Here is an 18004-nt window from a genome sequence, read left to right as displayed (position 1 = left end):
GTTTTAGTGTGTATAAACTAAATCACTTAATAGACCCAAGACAGAGCTACAAATATAACTTCCGTCATCTTAAATTTCAACCTCTGACTTTAACAAAAACTGTACTTGTAGCTATACCTCTCATAAGTTTGTATGGTATAGGTATACAATGCATGATAGATGTTTTATGTCCTCTGATTTGGGTCTATGTACATCTTCAAAATTGAAGCCTGTATCAGACACATTTCAATTATTACCTGAATAAAATGTTCATTAAATCACATATATATTTTCATTTTATTTTCTTTGAGATAGGCTTGTTCTGTCTCCAAGGCTGCAGTGCAGTAGTGTGATCACATCTCACTGTAGCCTTGACCTCCCGGGCTGAAGCAGTTCTCCCACTACAGCCTCCCAAGTAGTTGGGACTACAGCCACACACCACCATGCCCGGCTGATTTTTGTAGTTTTCATAGAGATGAGGTTTCGCCATGTTGCCCAGGCTGGTCTCAAAACTCCTGAGCTCAAGCGATCTGCCTGCCTCGGCTTTCCAAAGTACTGAGCCACTGTGCCCAGCCAAATTATTATATATTTTTATTTTTTAAAATTATCACTAAAAATTCAAAGTGATCTGTTTCCTTCTACAATGTTTTCAGTAAAGTTTATTTAAATTTAATAAAATCTGTGAATTACCACACTAAATTAGCTTTGTGTTTCCCCCTACCCTTCCAAAGATGCCCCAGCTAAAACCTGAAACAATTAGCATGACTGGCTTAAACCTGTTTCAGCATCTCTGTAACTTGGCTCGATTGGCTACCAGTGCCTATGATGGTTGTTCAAATTCTGAGGTATGGATTTAGACTTACTTTATTAGGCAACTTTATTCCTCAAATTAGATTATCAAATTCGGTTTCCAAATTATTTTTCTACAAAGCATAGAATTTACTACCTGTGCAGTGCAGTTTGGTTTGTTTTGAGATGGAGTCTAGCTCTGTTGCTCAGGCTGCAGTGCAGTGGTGTGATCTCAGCTCACTGCAACCTCCACCTCCCGGATTCAAGAGATTCTCCAGCCTCAGCCCCCAAGTAGCTGGGATTACAGACATTTGCCACCATGCCTGGCTAATTTTTGTGTTTTTGGTAGAGATGGGGTTTTACCATGTTACTCAGGCTGGTCTTGCACTCCTGACCGTAAGTGATCTGCCTGCCTTGGCCTCCCAAAGTGCTGGGATTACAGGCATGAGCCAACGTGCGCAGCCCAATTCTGTTCTCTGGTTTCAAAAGTTTTATAAAGCAAATTTATTTTTCAGTACCAAAGATAACATTGGGTGTGCTTAATGAAAATCTATTACATGTTTCTTGATTTATAAAGAAGTGGCCATGTCAGTGTTCTTTGAGTCTCTAGACATTCCTAGATAATACAGCCAAATATTTTACTTCAAATAAAAGATTGATTTGTCTCAAATATGATTTTTATGCCATTTGGTTCAGCCTGGGCAACAGAGCAAGACTCCATTTGAAGAAAAAAAAAGAATAATTTTATCTCTTAGCAAGTTTGGGGAAATTTTTTTAAAAAGGAAAAAGAATAATTTTAAAAAATTATTATTATTATTATTTTTCGAGATGGAGTCTGGCTCTGTCACCCAGGCCGGAGTGTAGTGGTGTGATCTCAGCTCACCGCAACCTCCACCTCGCTGGTTCAAGCGATTCTCATGCCCCAGCTTCCCGAAGTAGCTGGGATTACAGGGGTCCATCACCATGCCTGGCTAATTTTTGTATTTTTAGTATAGGCGGGGTTTCACCATGTTGGTGGGGCTGGTCTCGAACCCCTGACCTCAGGTGATCCACCTGCCTTGGCCTCCCGAAGTGCTGGGATTACAGGCATGAACCACTGCGCCAGGCCATTATGATTATTTTTTTTGAGACAGTGTCTCGTTCTGTTGCCCAGGCTGGAGTACAGTGGCACAGTCTCAGCTCACTGCAACCTCCACCTCCCAGGTTCAAGTGATTCTCATGCCTCAGCCTCCTGAGTAGCTGGGACGACAGGCGTGCGCCACCATGCCCAGCTAATTTTTGTATTTTCAGTAGAGTTGGGTTTTCACCACGTTGGCCAGACTTGTCTCGAACTCCTGACCTCAAGTTTTTTTCCACCTGCCTCAGCCTCCCAAAGTGCTGGTATTATAGGTATGAGCTACCACGCCTGGCCAGAATAATTTTAATTGTATCTAAAATGCTTTTATTTTATTTTCCTACTGCCTTCCTTTCTTGTCTGACTAGGTTTTTTCAGGTTTTTTAGTCGTAACCCTTGCTTTAGTATCACTCTGATAACTGCTGGAGTGCAGTGGCACAATCTTGGCTCACTGCAACCTCCGCCTCCCAGGTTCAACCAGTTCTCTTGCTTCAACCTCCGGAGTAGCTGGGATTACAGGCGCATGCCTCCACACCTGGCTAATTTTTTTTTTTTTTTTTTTTAAAGTAGAGATAGGGTTTCACCTTGTTGGCCAGGCTGGTCTCGAACTCCTGAGCTCAGGCAGTCTGCCTGTCTTAGCCTCCCAAAGTGCTGGGATTGGAGGTGTGAGCCACTGCACCCGGCCCTCTATGATAATTTTCAATTTGGTAATTTCAGACAACTGAAGTAGTCGTGCTCTACTGTGCTCTATTATGAAATAAGATTACCTTTTTAAAGTAGGTGACATTAACACTAAAGTTGTTCAGCTGCCAATTTAGAAGGAAATCTTTCTTTACTCTGCCTAACTTGTGGAAGCTTCTACTTCCCACTTTTTCTGTAGTTTTCAGTGAAAACATTTTTTGTGTCATCTCCTGGTTGACATCATAAATTTGAATGAGGCTGGACGCAGTGGCCCACACCTGTAATTCCACCTCTTTGGGAGGCTGAGGCGGATGGATCAGCTGAGGTCGGGAGTTCAAGACCAGCCTGGCCAACATGGTGAAACCCTGTCTCTACTAAAATACAAAAAAATTAGCCAGATGTTGTGGTGCATGCCTGTAATCCCAGCTACTTAGGACGCTAAGGCATGAGAATCCCTGGAAACCTGGGAGGCAGAGGTTGCAGTGAGCCAAGATTGCGCCACTGCACTCCAGCCTGGGCAAGTGAGTGAGACTCTGTTCTCAAATAAATAAATAAATAAATAAATAGAGTGAGAACTAGAGTTAGCATATCTTGTTAATTTTCTGTGAATACAAGAAAGCAGTGGTTTTATCCGTTTAAGTTGGATGGATTCATTGAAGCATTGTGCTCATTATTGTATTTGTGTTGGTTTTTTTCCTTTATAGTGTGTTTTTCAGGACTAGAATTTTCCTACTATGTAGTCACAACTTGCGAGTTAAACATTATGTATATCTTGTATAAATATTTTTTAGAACTAGTACAGGTGTATTTCATCAATGGAGGAAATTTTTAAATCATTTATTTTTATTATTTAATAGCTGAATAATAGGAGTTGCCTATGTTTTTTACTTCTGATACTTCAGTCTTATGAGTTACATAGTTTGACAAACAATATTTAGAGATACCATATTTTTCTTTCTTAGCTGTGTGGTATGGACCAATTTTGGGGCATTGCTTTAAGAGCACAATCTGGTGATGTCAGTCGAGCAGCTATCCAGTATATTAACTCCTATTATATTAATGGTAAGTGATTTGAAATATTGTCTAATAGGTAATTTTTATGTGAGGGTGTTTTGTTAAACTAAAATTTTTCTTTGATATAGCTAAACAAGAATATAAGGCTAATATATGTGTCTAAACATTTGGCTTTCAGGTAAAACGGGTTTGGAGAAGGAGCAAGAATTTATTAGTAAGTGCATGGAGAGTCTTATGATAGCTTCTAGCAGTCTTGAACAGGAATCACACTCAAGTCTCATGGTTATAGAAAGAGGACTCCTTATGCTGAAGACACATCTGGAAGCATTTAGGAGAAGGTAATTTTTAAAATATCACACTGTTAGAATGAATTTCATTTTTATTCCTGACGTATCCAGAAATATTCTTAAAGTGAATCTAAAGTTTTTGTTGGGGTCAGGTAGAAAGCATAATTTACCGAAGTGAAGGTTCAGTAATATAAGTAATTTTTATTAAGAATATATACTATTTTGCCTTGGAATAGGCAATACGGGTTCCTGATAAATATTGCACACCTTTAATAATAGAGTTTGAGCAGATATGCATGAATGAGAATTGTTAGAATTCCATCTCTAAGAAAGTATTGACTTTGATTAAAAAGGCAGAACACCACTACTAAAAAAAGTTTCTCTAAAACTCTTACCAAGAACATCAAATAATCTCATAGTTGAATCAAGTTGAGTCATATGTTTCATTTGCTGTTTTTTTTTCTTCCTGGACTAGGAGACAGTATTTTAATTTTGAATTTCCATTTACCATGGAAACATGACCAAAAAATTCTGTTAATGAATATCTGTATAATTAATTTAGACATAACCTGTGTAATACAGAAATAAAGCAAATTAATATTTATGAATATATCGACTGAAATGAAAGGTGAGTAGATAGTTTTAAGAAATTCTATTTGTTAAAAATCATTATGAGCAAATGTAAAAGTACTAAGAACTGTGTTGAAAAAAATTGTTAAAGTTAGTAACTTTTTTCAACTTCAGATCTTAGTTTGATATTGAAGTGATACAAGTGATATTTATTGACATTTTTAAAATATCAAGAAATATTGCATAGTAAAGATATTTTATACATTCCTTACAAATAACATGCTTCCATGATTTGAAACATTTGGACATTACAAAATTCTTTATTTTGATTAAGATTGCAATTCATGGAAATTCTGCTTAAAGAATTCCTTGTGTTTTTAATGAACGTGGAAGGGAACTTGATTTTTTACACAGAAACTTCATACTGCCTTATAACTTTAACCACTTAAAAAAATAAAATTGTAAAAAGAGCAAGTGTGGTGGTGTAACTTATTCAAATTAATAAATACATAGTATAAAATTCAGATATTACACTGTGATGTAGAAAACGAAACTCTGCTATAATTGCTGTCTTCCTCATGGAGGTAGTTACTGTTAATGATACCCATACTTCTCAAATTTTTTCTATGCTATAGGATCTACAACAAACCAATAAGGGCCTGTTGATTCACACCCTTAGTCCTTGCATGACATTACCAATGTCTGAAATAAGTGATTTTTAAAAGTCTTTAAAAATGTATTTGTTTTTTGAGCGTTCAGTGGTGGTTTTATAAATTTAATGAATTTAAGTCCAAAAATTCCTTCTCAGATGTACAAATTTTTTTCTAACTCAGTTGTGAAAAAAATTGTTATGTCGTTGATATCTTTTTATTTGTTCATGTTTTATGCTAAAAGTTAATGTTGATATTAAATAGTTTATATAAAAATTTTTTGTTACTAGTAGAATAACTAGGATATGGATAAAATGGAATAGTCACAAAACTAAGCAGTAGTTAAAAAAAAATTTACTTGGGTATTTTTCATGCAAAATTTTGTTCTTGATGTGCTTAGTGCTATTATTAATTGAAAATTGCTTAACATCTGTAGATTGAAGATATGATTGTTCTTTGTGTTCTGTATATTAAGGGAATAAACAATAATGTCTTAATTTGTTCTCTTTTTAAAAAGAGATAAAGTTATAATCTTAAACAGTGGTTCTCAGCCAGAAGTGTTTTTGTTTCCCAAGACATAGTATATAATCCCTGGAGACACTTCTGATTATCACAGCAAGGGAACATGTTATTGGTATCTGGTGAGATGCTGCTGAATATCAGAGCATGAGATATAGCCTCCTTCACCCCTATTCTTCTGCCTTCTGATAACAACAAATTATTAATTGGGATTAGAATGTCAGTAGTGCCACCGTGGAGAAACTCTGGTCTTGAATATTTAACAGGAAACATTGTTTTAAGGTTACTCTTTTGCTCATACATCGGATCATGTGGAAATTAGACACGTTCATTCATTCCCTCACTTTTTATCCTTCTATTACAAATTTGCTGATTAGTTTTAGACTTTTTTTTTTTTTTTAAACTAAATTCAGGTACCTTGGATCCTGTCTTCCACATCTGAAAATTAGAAAATTGACACGTGTTTAGTGATTATCATGCTGGGTGCCTGTTTCCTTTGAAATACAAGTCTTTGTAATTCACTTTATAATTTTAGCAGCCATGAATTGACTCTCAAATTCTATTAGGCTGGTTAGTATATATTTACTAGAATGTTTCTGTCCCCGAAAAATTTTTCTTAATATCTTTTTTTCCTTCTGAATGTAGGAATCACAGCTTGCTATTTCATTTGCTGGATTAGTTGTTTTTTTTTAAATTCCTCCTGTCTCTCTTATTAATACTTCTACTCTCTTTATTAAAAAAAAAAAACTGGCCTTAAGGAGATTTTTTTTTCCTCAGTAATTTCTCCTGGTGACTATTTTGTTAGGAGCTCTTAGCTGTTATTATGCAGTTAGGTTTGATTCAGTATGATGAATCTGAACTTAAATTTGTTGCTGTAGAATACATTGGAATCAACTTAGAACTTCTTTTGGACTTTTCCACTCTGTAAGATGATAAAAATTTGCGTAACATTAAAATGGTTTAAAATGGTATCCTTTCTATGTGTTGTTTTTGTCATGTTTTAGATTTGCATATCATCTGAGACAGTGGCAAATTGAAGGCACTGGTATTAGTAGTCATTTGAAAGCACTGAGTGACAAACAGTCTCTGCCGCTAAGGGTTGTATGCCAGCCAGCTGGACTTCCTGACAAGGTACTTATATAGTTTTAATTTTGAAGTTGATAACATTTCCCAGGTCAAATATCTGTTCTTTTTGTATTTTTAAATTGGTTGCATCTCATATTTCAGATGACTATTGAAATGTATCCTAGTGACCAGGTAGCAGATCTTAGGGCTGAAGTAACTCATTGGTATGAAAATTTACAGAAAGAACAAATAAATCAACAAGCTCAGCTTCAGGAGTTTGGTCAAAGCAACCGAAAAGGAGAGTTTCCTGGTAAGCCTTTCAATTCAAATTTTCTCTTTCTCTTTTTCTTTTTCTCTTTCTTTCTCTTTTTCTTTTTTGCTTTTCTTTCTCTTTTCTCCTTTCCTTTTCTTTTCTTCTCCTTTTCTTCTTTTCTTTTCTCTTTTCTTTTCTTTTCTTTCTTGGTTGTATCATACAGCAACTGTCTTGGTTTGTCTTGTGTTGCTGAAACAATACTACAGACTAGGTAAAGAATGGAATTCGGGAAGTCCAAGAGCAGGATACCAGCATCTGGTGAGGGCTCCTCTCTGCTTTCAAAGTGGCACCTTGAATGCTGCCTCCTCACAGGCAGAGGGTGGAAGGGTAAAAAAGGAACAGCCTCCCTCCATCAGGCCCTTTTATAATAGCATTAATTCATTCATGGCCTCTCCAAAGGCCCCACGTCTAAAACCTGTTGCACTGGCGATTAATGTTCAACATGAATTTTCAGAGAGAACAAAAAAATTCAAACCATAGCAGCAACTTTGAACCTTTACTTTGAAGGTCCACCATCCATGTTCATGGCTCCCTTCACCCTCCCCTCCCTTTAGTGCCATTGATTCTTAGGTAAGAGGATGCTGAGAGTTGCTTTAGATGCTATTTGCAAAAAATTCTTCATTTGTTTCTCAAAAAATTCTATTTTAGACTTTTGATGTGACCATAAAAAACTTGAAATTTATTTCATAAGCAATTTGGGAATTTTTGATAAATTTAAATTTCCATATACTACTCATCCACTTTAACCCACTAATTTTTTTCATATATTACATTTTCATTTTTTCTGAATATATAAAAATAACACACCTTCATGTCCCACCTGTGCATCTCTCCTTGCCTACCAAAAGTATCTTAAGAAATTTTTCACGTAGGCCTAATATATATATTTCTTATATCTTTTATATGCATATATCTGATATTTAATATATATATGTTTCTGATCTCTTTCCAGAGATACCAAGATATAATGTAAGAATATATATACATATATATGTGCTATATATGTATATGTATATATATATTTAAAGCACAAATGGTAGAATTCTATTTTTACTGTTCTGTTTGCTTGTAGGGCATATCATTATCTTAGAAAACATTTCATGTTAGTTCATGTAGAAAGTTACCTCATTCTTTTTGGGATCTGCATAGTTCACTATATAGTAATAACTTGATTCATTTTTCCTGTTCTCCATTAATGGACATTTAGATTGTTTTCATTATTTTGCTATTACAAACAATGTGACAGAGAATATCTTTGTCTCTACATTATTTCATGTATGTTGGATAAATACCTCATTATGGAATTTCTGGATCCAAATGTATCTACTTTTGTTAGGTTGAAATATATTGTGTGTAGCGTGTATGAAAATAATAAAGTGAAAATCCATGTACCTACCATCCAGATTAAGAACTAGAACATTAGTAGAAGCTACTATTGTGTCCTACCCAATAACATCATTTCCACTTATCCTTAACACTGTCTTGATTTTTGCATTTGTTTTTTTTAGTGTTCTTTATAGTCTTACCTCCATGTATGTTTTTATTTAGTTTTGTGAAACAGTTTAGCAACCACAAACCTAGTGGATAAAGAAAAAGGGACATGTGGCTACTATTAGATAAAGGATTGCAGAAGATGACAAGTTAAAAACCTTCCCTACAGATGTATATAGCCGAATTTGGGGATATCAGTGGGAAAGTTCTCAAGTATACGTCTCAGCACAGTTAAGACATATCCTATTGCTAAAATGTTGATACAAATACTGGAATATCCAACAGAAATGCCTTCATAGAATTTGTATTTTCTTTTTCTAAGCTCTTCATGATCTACTATAACTCTCAGGAGTAGATCAAAGCAGAATTTCTTCTTTAGGATGAAATGAATGTCCTCTACTGATTCAAGCAGTAGGACATGGAGGTCAGAGCAGGAATCTCACTAGCACTTGGTAAAGACAGTCCAAGTACAGATAAGAATCTGGGCCAGGTTCATTGTCCATTCTTTTGTAACATAGAGAAGAGAGTACAGTGGCAGCAGGGGTCTTGGTCATGATAACCCTCAATGCATTTTCCCAGAGTCACACTGATCTTACTAATTGTCCTCCAAATTTGGTGCACAGCAGTGATTGTGTGATATCTTTTATCATCCTTCTGGTAATTCTATTCTCTCCTGTGTTGGATATTCTGTTTCCATGATCCATACCTTTCTCATTATTGGTTGTCGTTGTGTGTGTGTTTCTGGAATACAAGGGAGTGTTCTATTCAGTGGTTTCTTGTGAGAAAACTGACAGAGTAACGTTTTGTATTCCTTGCATCATTAAAAATATGTATCTCATGTTTTCATACCCAAATGATAAATTAGCTGGGTATAGAATTCTAATTTGGAAATAATTTTGTTTCAGAATTTTAGAGGTACTTTTCCATTGTTTCTTGCTTTCATCATTGCTGTTGAATTCTGAATTCTGATATTTTTTACATACAGTGTATCATTTTTTGTTTTGTTTTGTTTTGAGATAGTCTCCCTCTGTCACCCAGGCTGGAGTGCAGTGGCAGGATCTTGGCTTACTGCAACCTCCATGTTCAAGTGATTCTCCCACCTCAGCCTCCTGAGTAGCTGGGGCTACAGGCGGGTGCCACCATCCCTGGGTAATTTTTTGTATTTTTAGTAGAGACAGGGTTTCACCATGTTGCCTAGCCTCGTCTCAAACTCTTGAGCTCAAGCTTTCTGCCCACTTAGGCCTCCCAAAGTGCTGGTATTACAGGCATGAGCCACCACCCCCAGCCAACATGTAGTATTTTTTCTTACAGACATTAATCAGTCTTCACCTTCTTCTTAGTGTTCTGGGCCTGAGTATAGGTCTTTTTTCAATGATTGTGATGGGTGCTTCACTATTTACATGTTTAGGTATTTAGCACTGGACCCTTTCAGTTTGGCACATTGTATTTTTCAGTCTGGAGAAATTTTCTTGAAATGGTTCACAGATTTCTTGTCTTCTATTTTATCATTTTCTCTCCTTATGGAACATACCCATTATCTAGATGTTTCGCCTGTAAGACTCTTCCTAATTTATCTTTTCTATGTTTCTTTTTTTAAGTTTTAACTCAAGTTCCTGAGAGATGTTCTCAACATTATTTTGCAGTCTTTCTACTGAGTTTTTCATTTCTACTGTCATGCTTTTAATATCTAAGAGCTCTTTTTTCTCTGAAAAAATATGCCTGTTTTTAAAGTTGAAATATCTTCTTGAGATTAACATTTTTCTTAATTGTTGAATTTTGCTTTTTTGTTCATTCTGTTGGTGTCTACATTTTAGTGTTTAGATTATTTACATTCAGTGTAAATATCTTCTATTTGTCTCATCTCTTCATTTTCTCTTTTAGCACATATTTAGCACTTCTGACACTTTTCTTTCCTGTGCATAGATCTGAGTTTCTATTTTGTTTCTTTTCCCCTTTCTTTCTGTTATTTTGTTTTTATTTATTTATTTTTCTGAGACAGGGTCTCACTTTGTCACCGAGGCTAGAGTGAAGTGGCATAATCACAGTTCACCACAGCCTTAACCTCTAGTTCTCAGGTGATCCTCCCACCTGAGTCTCCTGAGTAGCTGAGACTACAGGTGCCGGCCATCATTCCCCAGCTGATTTTTGTATTTTTTGTAGAGACAGGGTTTTGCCATGTTGCCCAGGCTGGTTTTTTAACTCCTGGGCTTAAGCAATCCTCCCCCCTTGGCCGCCCAAAGTCCTTGGATTACAGGGGTGACCCACTGTGCCCAGCCTTTTCAGACCCTTCTTTCTAATAAACTTCCTTTAAAGCTTTGTACTCTAGGTCTTCAGGTGACAAATTTTCTCAAGCTTTTTTTGTGTAGAAGAAAGTTTCTCTAAAAATGTTTATTTTGCCTTCATTGTTGATGGATATTTTCACTGGACATCAAATTCTAGGTCATGAGGTTTTTTATCCTCTTTCAGAACTTTTTTTTTTTTTTAACTAACATCCAAGTCTTATAAACTCTTATTTATTAAAAAGGAAATCATGAGATTGAGTCCTTATTAACGTATAACAAGTCCTTATAACAAGTCTTATAAACTATTTTTTTTTAATCTTACTTTAAGTTCTAGGGTACATATGCACAACACGCATGTTTGTTACATACGTATACATGCACCACGTTGGTGTCCTGTACCCATTAACTTGTCATTTACATTAGGTATGTCTCCTAATGCTATCCCTCCCCCCTCCCCCCACCCCATGACAGGCCCCGGTGTGTGATGTTCCCCTTCTTGTGTCCATGTGTTCTCATTGTTCAGTTCCCACCTATGAGTGAGAACATGCGGTGTTTGGATTTTTGTCCTTGCGATAGTTTGCTGAGAATGATGGTTTCCAGCTTCATCCATGTCCCTACAAAGAACATGAACTCATCCTTTTTTATGGCTGCATAGTATTTCATGGTGTATATGTGCTACATTTTCTTAATCCAGTCTATCATTGATGGACATTTGGGTTGGTTCCAAGTCTTTGCTATTGTAAATAGTGCTGCAGTAAACATACGTTTGCATGTGTCTTTATAGCAGCATGATTTATAATCCTTTGGGTATATACCTAGTAATGGGATGGCTGGGTCAAATGGTATTTCTAGTTCTAGATCCCTGAGGAATCGCCACACTGACTTCCACAATGGTTGAACTAGTTTACAGTCCCACCAACAGTGTAAAAGTGTTCCTATTTCTCCACATCCTCTCCAGCACCTGTTGTTTCCTGACTTTTTAATGATTGCCATTCTAACTGGTGTGAGATGGTATCTCATTGTGGTTTTGATTTGCATTTATCTGATGGCCAGTGATGATGAGCGTTTTTCATGTGTCTGTTAGCTGCATAAATGTCTTCTTTTGAGAAGTGTCTGGCCATACTGCCCAAGGTAATTTATAGATGCAATGCCATCCCCATCAAGCTACCAATGACTTTCTTCACAGAATTGGAATGCTTTAGAGTTCATATGGAACCAAAAAAGGGCCCTCATTGCCAAGACAGTCCTAAGCCAAAAGAACAAAGCTGGAGGCATCACGCTACCTGACTTCAAACTATACTATAAGGCTACAGTAACCAAAACAGCATGGTACTGATACCAAAACAGATATATAGAACAATGGAGCAAAACAGAGTGCTCAGAAATAACACCACACATCTGCAACCATCTGATCTTTGACAAACCTGACAAAAACAAGAAATGGGGAAAGGATTCCCTATTTAATAAATGGTGCTGGGAAAACAGGCTAGCCATATGTAGAAAGCTGAAACTGGATCCCTTCCTTACACCTTACACAAAAAATAATTCAAGATGGATTAAAGACTTAAGACCTAAAACCATAAAAACCCTAGAAGAAAACCTAGGCAATACCATTCAGGACATAGGCATAGGCAAGGACTTCATGTCTAAAACACCAAAAGCAATGGCAACAAAAGCCAAAATTGACAAATGGGATCTAATTAAATTAAAGAGCTTCTGCACAGCAAAAGAAACTACCATCAGAGTGAAGAGGCAACCTACAGAATGGGAGAAAATTTTTGCAATCTACTCATCTGACAAAGGGCTAATATCCAGAATCTACAAAGAACTCAAATTTAGAAGAAAATAACAACCCCATCAAAAAGTGGGCAAAGGATGTGAACAGACACTTCTCTTTCAGAACTTTAAAATTGTTGTTCTGTTATTATTTGGCTTGCAAAGTTTGTGACCTGAGTTGGTGGTTTTCCTTATCTTTTGCCCTTTACAGCCAATGATGGGGGAAAAAAAGGATATAAAGATTTTTCTTTAATGTTGATTTTCAGCATTTTGATTATGAGTGTACTTTTCTTTCTGAGATCTGGGTTTAGTTTACCTTCTTAGATCTGTGAGTTTATAACTTTTATCAAACTTAGAAAAGGTTAGCAATTATATAGTGCTTCATTTTTTTCTCTTTTTCTTCTCTCCTTAACCTTTTAATTTCTGAGCCTATAATGTTTCTAGGCTATTGGTTAAGGTGTTGCTGATTTCTGAGGCACTGTTCCTTTTCTTTCTTCCTTTTGTTTTTTGTGTGTGAGGGTTAGATGTTGATCTTACTCCTATGCTAAATCATTTTGCGATTTATCTTTTTTTGGGGTTTGCTGTTCATCACAAGTTTATTTTGTGGTCATCTTGCAAACTTTGTTGGTATGATCTCTTCTTTTTTTCTCCTTGTCAGTTTATGTCTAATTTTTTTTTTTTTCTGGAGTCTCTCATTGTTGCCCAGGCTGGAGTACAGTGGCACAATCTCGGCTCACTGCGACCTCTGCCTTCGGGTTCAAGCAGTTTTTCTGCCTCAGCCTCCCAAGTAGCCGCAACTACAGGCGCGCTCCACCACGCCTGGCTGATTTTTGTATTTTTAGTAGAGACAGGGTTTCATCATATTGGCCAGGCTGATCTCGAACTCCTGACCTCATGATCGGCCCGCCTCGGCCTCCGAAAGTGCTGGGATTACAGGCGTGAGCCACCATACCCGTCCTACGTCTGTAAAATTTTTAAAATTTATTTTATTGGAGTTGTAAAGGGAAAAAATTGCATGTGTGTTTTCAGTATTCAATTATAAATCAAGAGTTTTTAAGATTTCATTTTGTCTTGAAACATTAGTATTTTTTTAAAAGGTAGAAATTCTATTTAGAACTGATAAGGAAGAAGCAGTTCTTATGTTAAAAAGATCTCAAAAGTAGTAAAAGATAGAAAGCAGCTCAATGTATTATAAAATCCATTTCAGCCGTAATAGTCAACATTAATGTGTTGTCATTGTCCATCCAGCGTGCTATATAAAAATACCATAAACGGGGGTAGCTTATAAACAAAAAAAATTTATTTCTCATGGTCTAGAACCTGGGAATTCCAAGATGAAGGTGCCAGCAGATTCAGTGTCTAGTGACAGCTTTCTCATAGATGGTGCTTTATTGCGTCAAAGGCTCCAGCAAGCTCCTTTGAGCCTGTAGAGACACCACTCCCATTGATGGAGGACTCTGCCTAATATCTAATAACCTCCGAAAGATCCCACCTCCAAATATCATCACCTTGGTAATTAGGATTCAACATACAAATTTGGGGAACACATATATTCAAACCATAACACTTGTCATTAACACATAGAATATTGGCCTATCTCACATCAAATACAGGCCAGTATGCTAAATAAAATGCTAGTCATTGCAGTTCTCTTTTGTAACAAAGTTACACATGCTTTATTAGAGTAGCAATTAGTCATGACTAAGTGTTTTAATATTGCAACTATTAATCATTACATTTAATTGTCTCATCAAGTTAGACATTTAATAAAAATCTACCAAAGTATAGCCGGGCGCGGTAGCTTGTGCCTGTAATCCCAAGGCTTTGAGGCCAAGGCAGGCAGATCGTTTGCGGTCAGGAGGTTGAGACCAGCCTGGCCAACATGACAAAACCCTGTCTCTACTAAAAATACAAAAATTAGCTGGGCCTGGTGGTGTGCACCTGTAATCCCAACTACTTCGAAGGCTGAGGCATGAGAATCGCTTAAGCCCAGGAGGTGGAGGTTGCAGTGAGCCGAGATCATGCCATTGCACTCCAGCCTGGACGACAGAGCGAGACTCCTCAAAACAAAACAAAACAAAAAAAACTACCAAAGTATTAATGGCTCACGCCTGTAATCCCAGCACTTTGGGAGGCTGAGGCGGGCAGATCACGAGGTCAGGAGATCAAGACCATCCTGGCTAACATGGTGAAACCCCGTCTCTACTAATAATACAAAAAATTGGGCGTGGTGGCGGGTGCCTGTAGTCCCAGCTACTTGGGAGGCTGAGGCAGGAGAATGGCGTGAACCTGGGAGGCGGAGCTTGCAGTGAGCTGAGATCGCACCACTGCACTCCAGTCTGGGCGACAGAGCGAGACTCTGTCTCAAAAAAAAAAAAAAGTTTAATACGGAATTTGTGTCCATCCAGTAGCCAAAGCTTTTCTTAATGAATACGCTGCTTTATAAGCATATACTTTTCTTCTAGTTTTGTATAATACAAAATGATTTGAATAAAGTAAAATACACTATAAAATGGTATCGCTATTATTCAGTTATAATTTGTAAGCAACATGATGAATAGGACACTAAAGAAATCAAGTATACAATAGCAATTTTAAGATGTTATGATATTCTTGCTGGGCCGCGGTGGCTCATGCCCATAATCCCAGCACTCTGGGGGGCCGAGGCAGGCGGATCACCGGAGGTCAAGAGTTCGAGACCAGCCTGGGCAACATGGAGAAACCCGTCTCTACTAAAAACACAAAAATGAGTTAAGTGTGATGGTGCATGCCTGTAGTCCCAGCTATTCAGGAGGCCGAGACTGGAGAATTGCTTGAACCCAAGAGTCAGAGGTTGCAGTGAGCTGAGATTGAGCCACTGCACTCCAGCCTGGGTGACAGAGTGAGACTCCGTCTCAAAAAAAAAAAAAAAAATTACGATAATATGAGGTCTTTGTGAAATGTGAGAATGGAACTTTTGGAGATAAGTGAACAGCTGAGTACATTGAAATAGCATGTCTCTGTACCGAATATTGTAAAGATGTTGGGTAAATTTATTTTTTAAAATGTTCCGTCAATAATTCCAATGTAATTTTTGTTTAAAATTTGATGAAATTACTGTGAAGTTATCTGTATGAATAAGCTAAGCAATATTAGAAGTTCTGGGAGGTCAGTAAATTGGCACTTTACAAAAAAAGAAAAAGAAAAAAAGAGTTCTGGGAGAAAAATTCAAAAGGATAATAGAAAGTTGAACTTCTGTACTAGCTATATAAACATTAAACCATAATATGATTTTGGTGTGGGAATTGTTAAATGATACAGAATGGATACTGAAAATTAGTCATATATGACTTGTTCAGTTTGGGGAAAGAAAAACCCCTTCTTTTTCTAATACTTAGGATATGTTTAAAATATTATATCTGTATTAACAAATGGTAGGAAAATTTAGAAGAAAATAGGATTGAATGTTTGTCAAAGCATTTTGAGGGCCAAGATTGAGGGCTAGAAATAATGAGAAAGGGAAAGAATCATAGATTTAGCTATACAGTGATTACCAATTTAGTTATAAAAAAAATTGTGCTTAAGGCAAATTGCCAGTGTGACTCATCTTGGAAGAAAAACATATTCCTTCTGTGTTTGAAATATTTTTCCACAGACCTTTTATATTTATGTGAAGGGAAAGGTAATTTTAAAATGTTATGTGTCATTATGAAAAGCAATAGCTTTGCCCCACTCATTTTTCTTGAAAGTAATTGTTTAGTGTGTGTTCAGTGGAGTTTTTCTATATTGAATGAAATTTAGCAATATTTAAAAAGTTTAAATTATTCATCAGACATTTAATTTTGCTTAATTTTCCTGCTCTAATCATTTTTTTCCCCAAAAAAGTTGTACGTTATACAATACTTAATTTGAATGTCTTCTCCATTTTAGTGCCTGGCATGCATGTGTGAATAAAACACCTCTGCCCTTGTGGAACTGGGAATTTGTCATTCTTCCTTTCCTTTTCCCTTTCCTTATTTTTTTTCTTTCTTTCTTTCCTTTTTCCTTCCCTTTTTCCTTTCCTTCCCTCTCTTTTTTCTCCTCACCCTCCCTTCCCTTCCCAGATAACAAATAATGAGGCGTTAACCAGTGCTTTAAAGAAAGATAAAGCAGAGTAAAGGGTTAATGGTGAAATGAAGCTTTTAGATTGGGCGGTAAGGAAAAAGCTCCCATTGGATGAGAGACTTGAAAGAGGTGAGAAAATAAGTATCTTGAATTCCTGGAGAGGAATCTTAGTTCTCGAGTTGGTAATATACTTGTTATTTTCAAGAAAGGGCAAGGAGGCCAGTTGGCTGAACATAGTGTGAGGTAGGGAAGATGGTGGGAAATGAAGTTGAAGGTGTAGGCAGCAAAAAGGACTTAATGCATTCTAGAAATAACTATCCTCAATCTATTGAGTTTTCTGTCTTTACCTTAGATCTGGAGGGTTGGAATTACATTTAAACTTAACATGTAGTGTGTTTAATTGCTACAACTACATATTCTTATCAGCAAGTAAGTTAATTCTTAAAAACAAATTCATTTCCATGTTTTGCTGTTTTTAAGGAGGCCTCATGGGACCTGTCAGGATGATCTCATCTGGACACGAGTTAACAACAGATTATGATGAAAAAGCACTTCATGAGCTTGGTTTTAAGGATATGCAGGTACATATATAAAACGTGGTTTGAATTTTAATGATCTGTTTATAATCAGTTGAATAGTCACAGATGTGACTATTCAACAGCTCTTATTGCTTTGTTATATTAAAATTTTAAGTGATTATATACTTCAGATTTACTGTTTTATTAAACTAAAAGCTTGATATGCATAAATTTTTTTTGCTGTTTTTTATAGATGGTATTTGTATCTTTGGGTGCACCAAGGAGAGAACGGAAAGGGGAAGGTGTTCAGCTGCCAGCATCTTGCCTCCCACCACCTCAGAAGGACAACATTCCAATGCTTTTGCTTTTACAAGAACCTCATTTAACTACTCTTTTTGATTTATTAGAGATGCTTGCATCATTTAAACCACCCTCAGGAAAAGTGGCAGTGGATGATAGTGAGGTGACTATGTTTCATTTTCACAAGTCTTGTTTTGTGTCTCTGTTGAGAGCATATAGTATCTTTAATAAAACTATAGTTTATATAACGTTATAAAGTATATAATTTTCTCTCCTTTTTTTTTTTCGTTTTGTTTTTTGAGACACCATCTCACTCTATTGACCAGGCTGGAGTGCAGTGGCAGGATCTCAGGTCACTGCAAGCTCCATCTCCCGGGTTCATGCCATTCTCCTGCGTCAGCCTCCCAAGTAGCTAGGATTACAGGTGTGTGCCACCACGCCCGGCTAATTTTTGTATTTCTAGTAGAGATGGGGTTTCACTATGTTGGTCAGGCTGGTCTTGAACTCCTGACCTCATGATCCACCCATGTCGGCCTCCCAAAGTGCTGGGATTAAAGGCATGAGCCACCATGC

The 18004-nt window shown here is 36.7% G+C and overlaps 1 protein-coding gene across 3 annotated transcripts in view; it reads left to right on the top strand.

The window, feature by feature from the left end:
- Positions 1-18004, top strand: part of USP34 (ubiquitin specific peptidase 34) — a 288791-nt gene that overhangs the window by 156631 nt on the left and 114156 nt on the right. For all 3 annotated transcript variants that reach the window (XM_030827871.1, XM_030827873.1, XM_030827872.1), the window contains exons 23-29: positions 711-824; positions 3526-3625; positions 3756-3915; positions 6608-6734; positions 6831-6978; positions 17094-17194; positions 17385-17594. In XM_030827871.1, coding sequence (XP_030683731.1) covers positions 711-824; positions 3526-3625; positions 3756-3915; positions 6608-6734; positions 6831-6978; positions 17094-17194; positions 17385-17594 — 960 coding nt within the window. The remainder of the gene's footprint in view (positions 1-710; positions 825-3525; positions 3626-3755; positions 3916-6607; positions 6735-6830; positions 6979-17093; positions 17195-17384; positions 17595-18004) is intronic.

This window comes from Nomascus leucogenys, chromosome 14 (genome assembly GCF_006542625.1).
Source record: "Nomascus leucogenys isolate Asia chromosome 14, Asia_NLE_v1, whole genome shotgun sequence".
In the NCBI taxonomy this organism is placed as follows: Eukaryota; Metazoa; Chordata; class Mammalia; order Primates; family Hylobatidae; genus Nomascus; species Nomascus leucogenys.
Note: the sequence above shows the minus strand (reverse complement) of the source record. Positions and strands in the feature narration are given on the sequence as shown.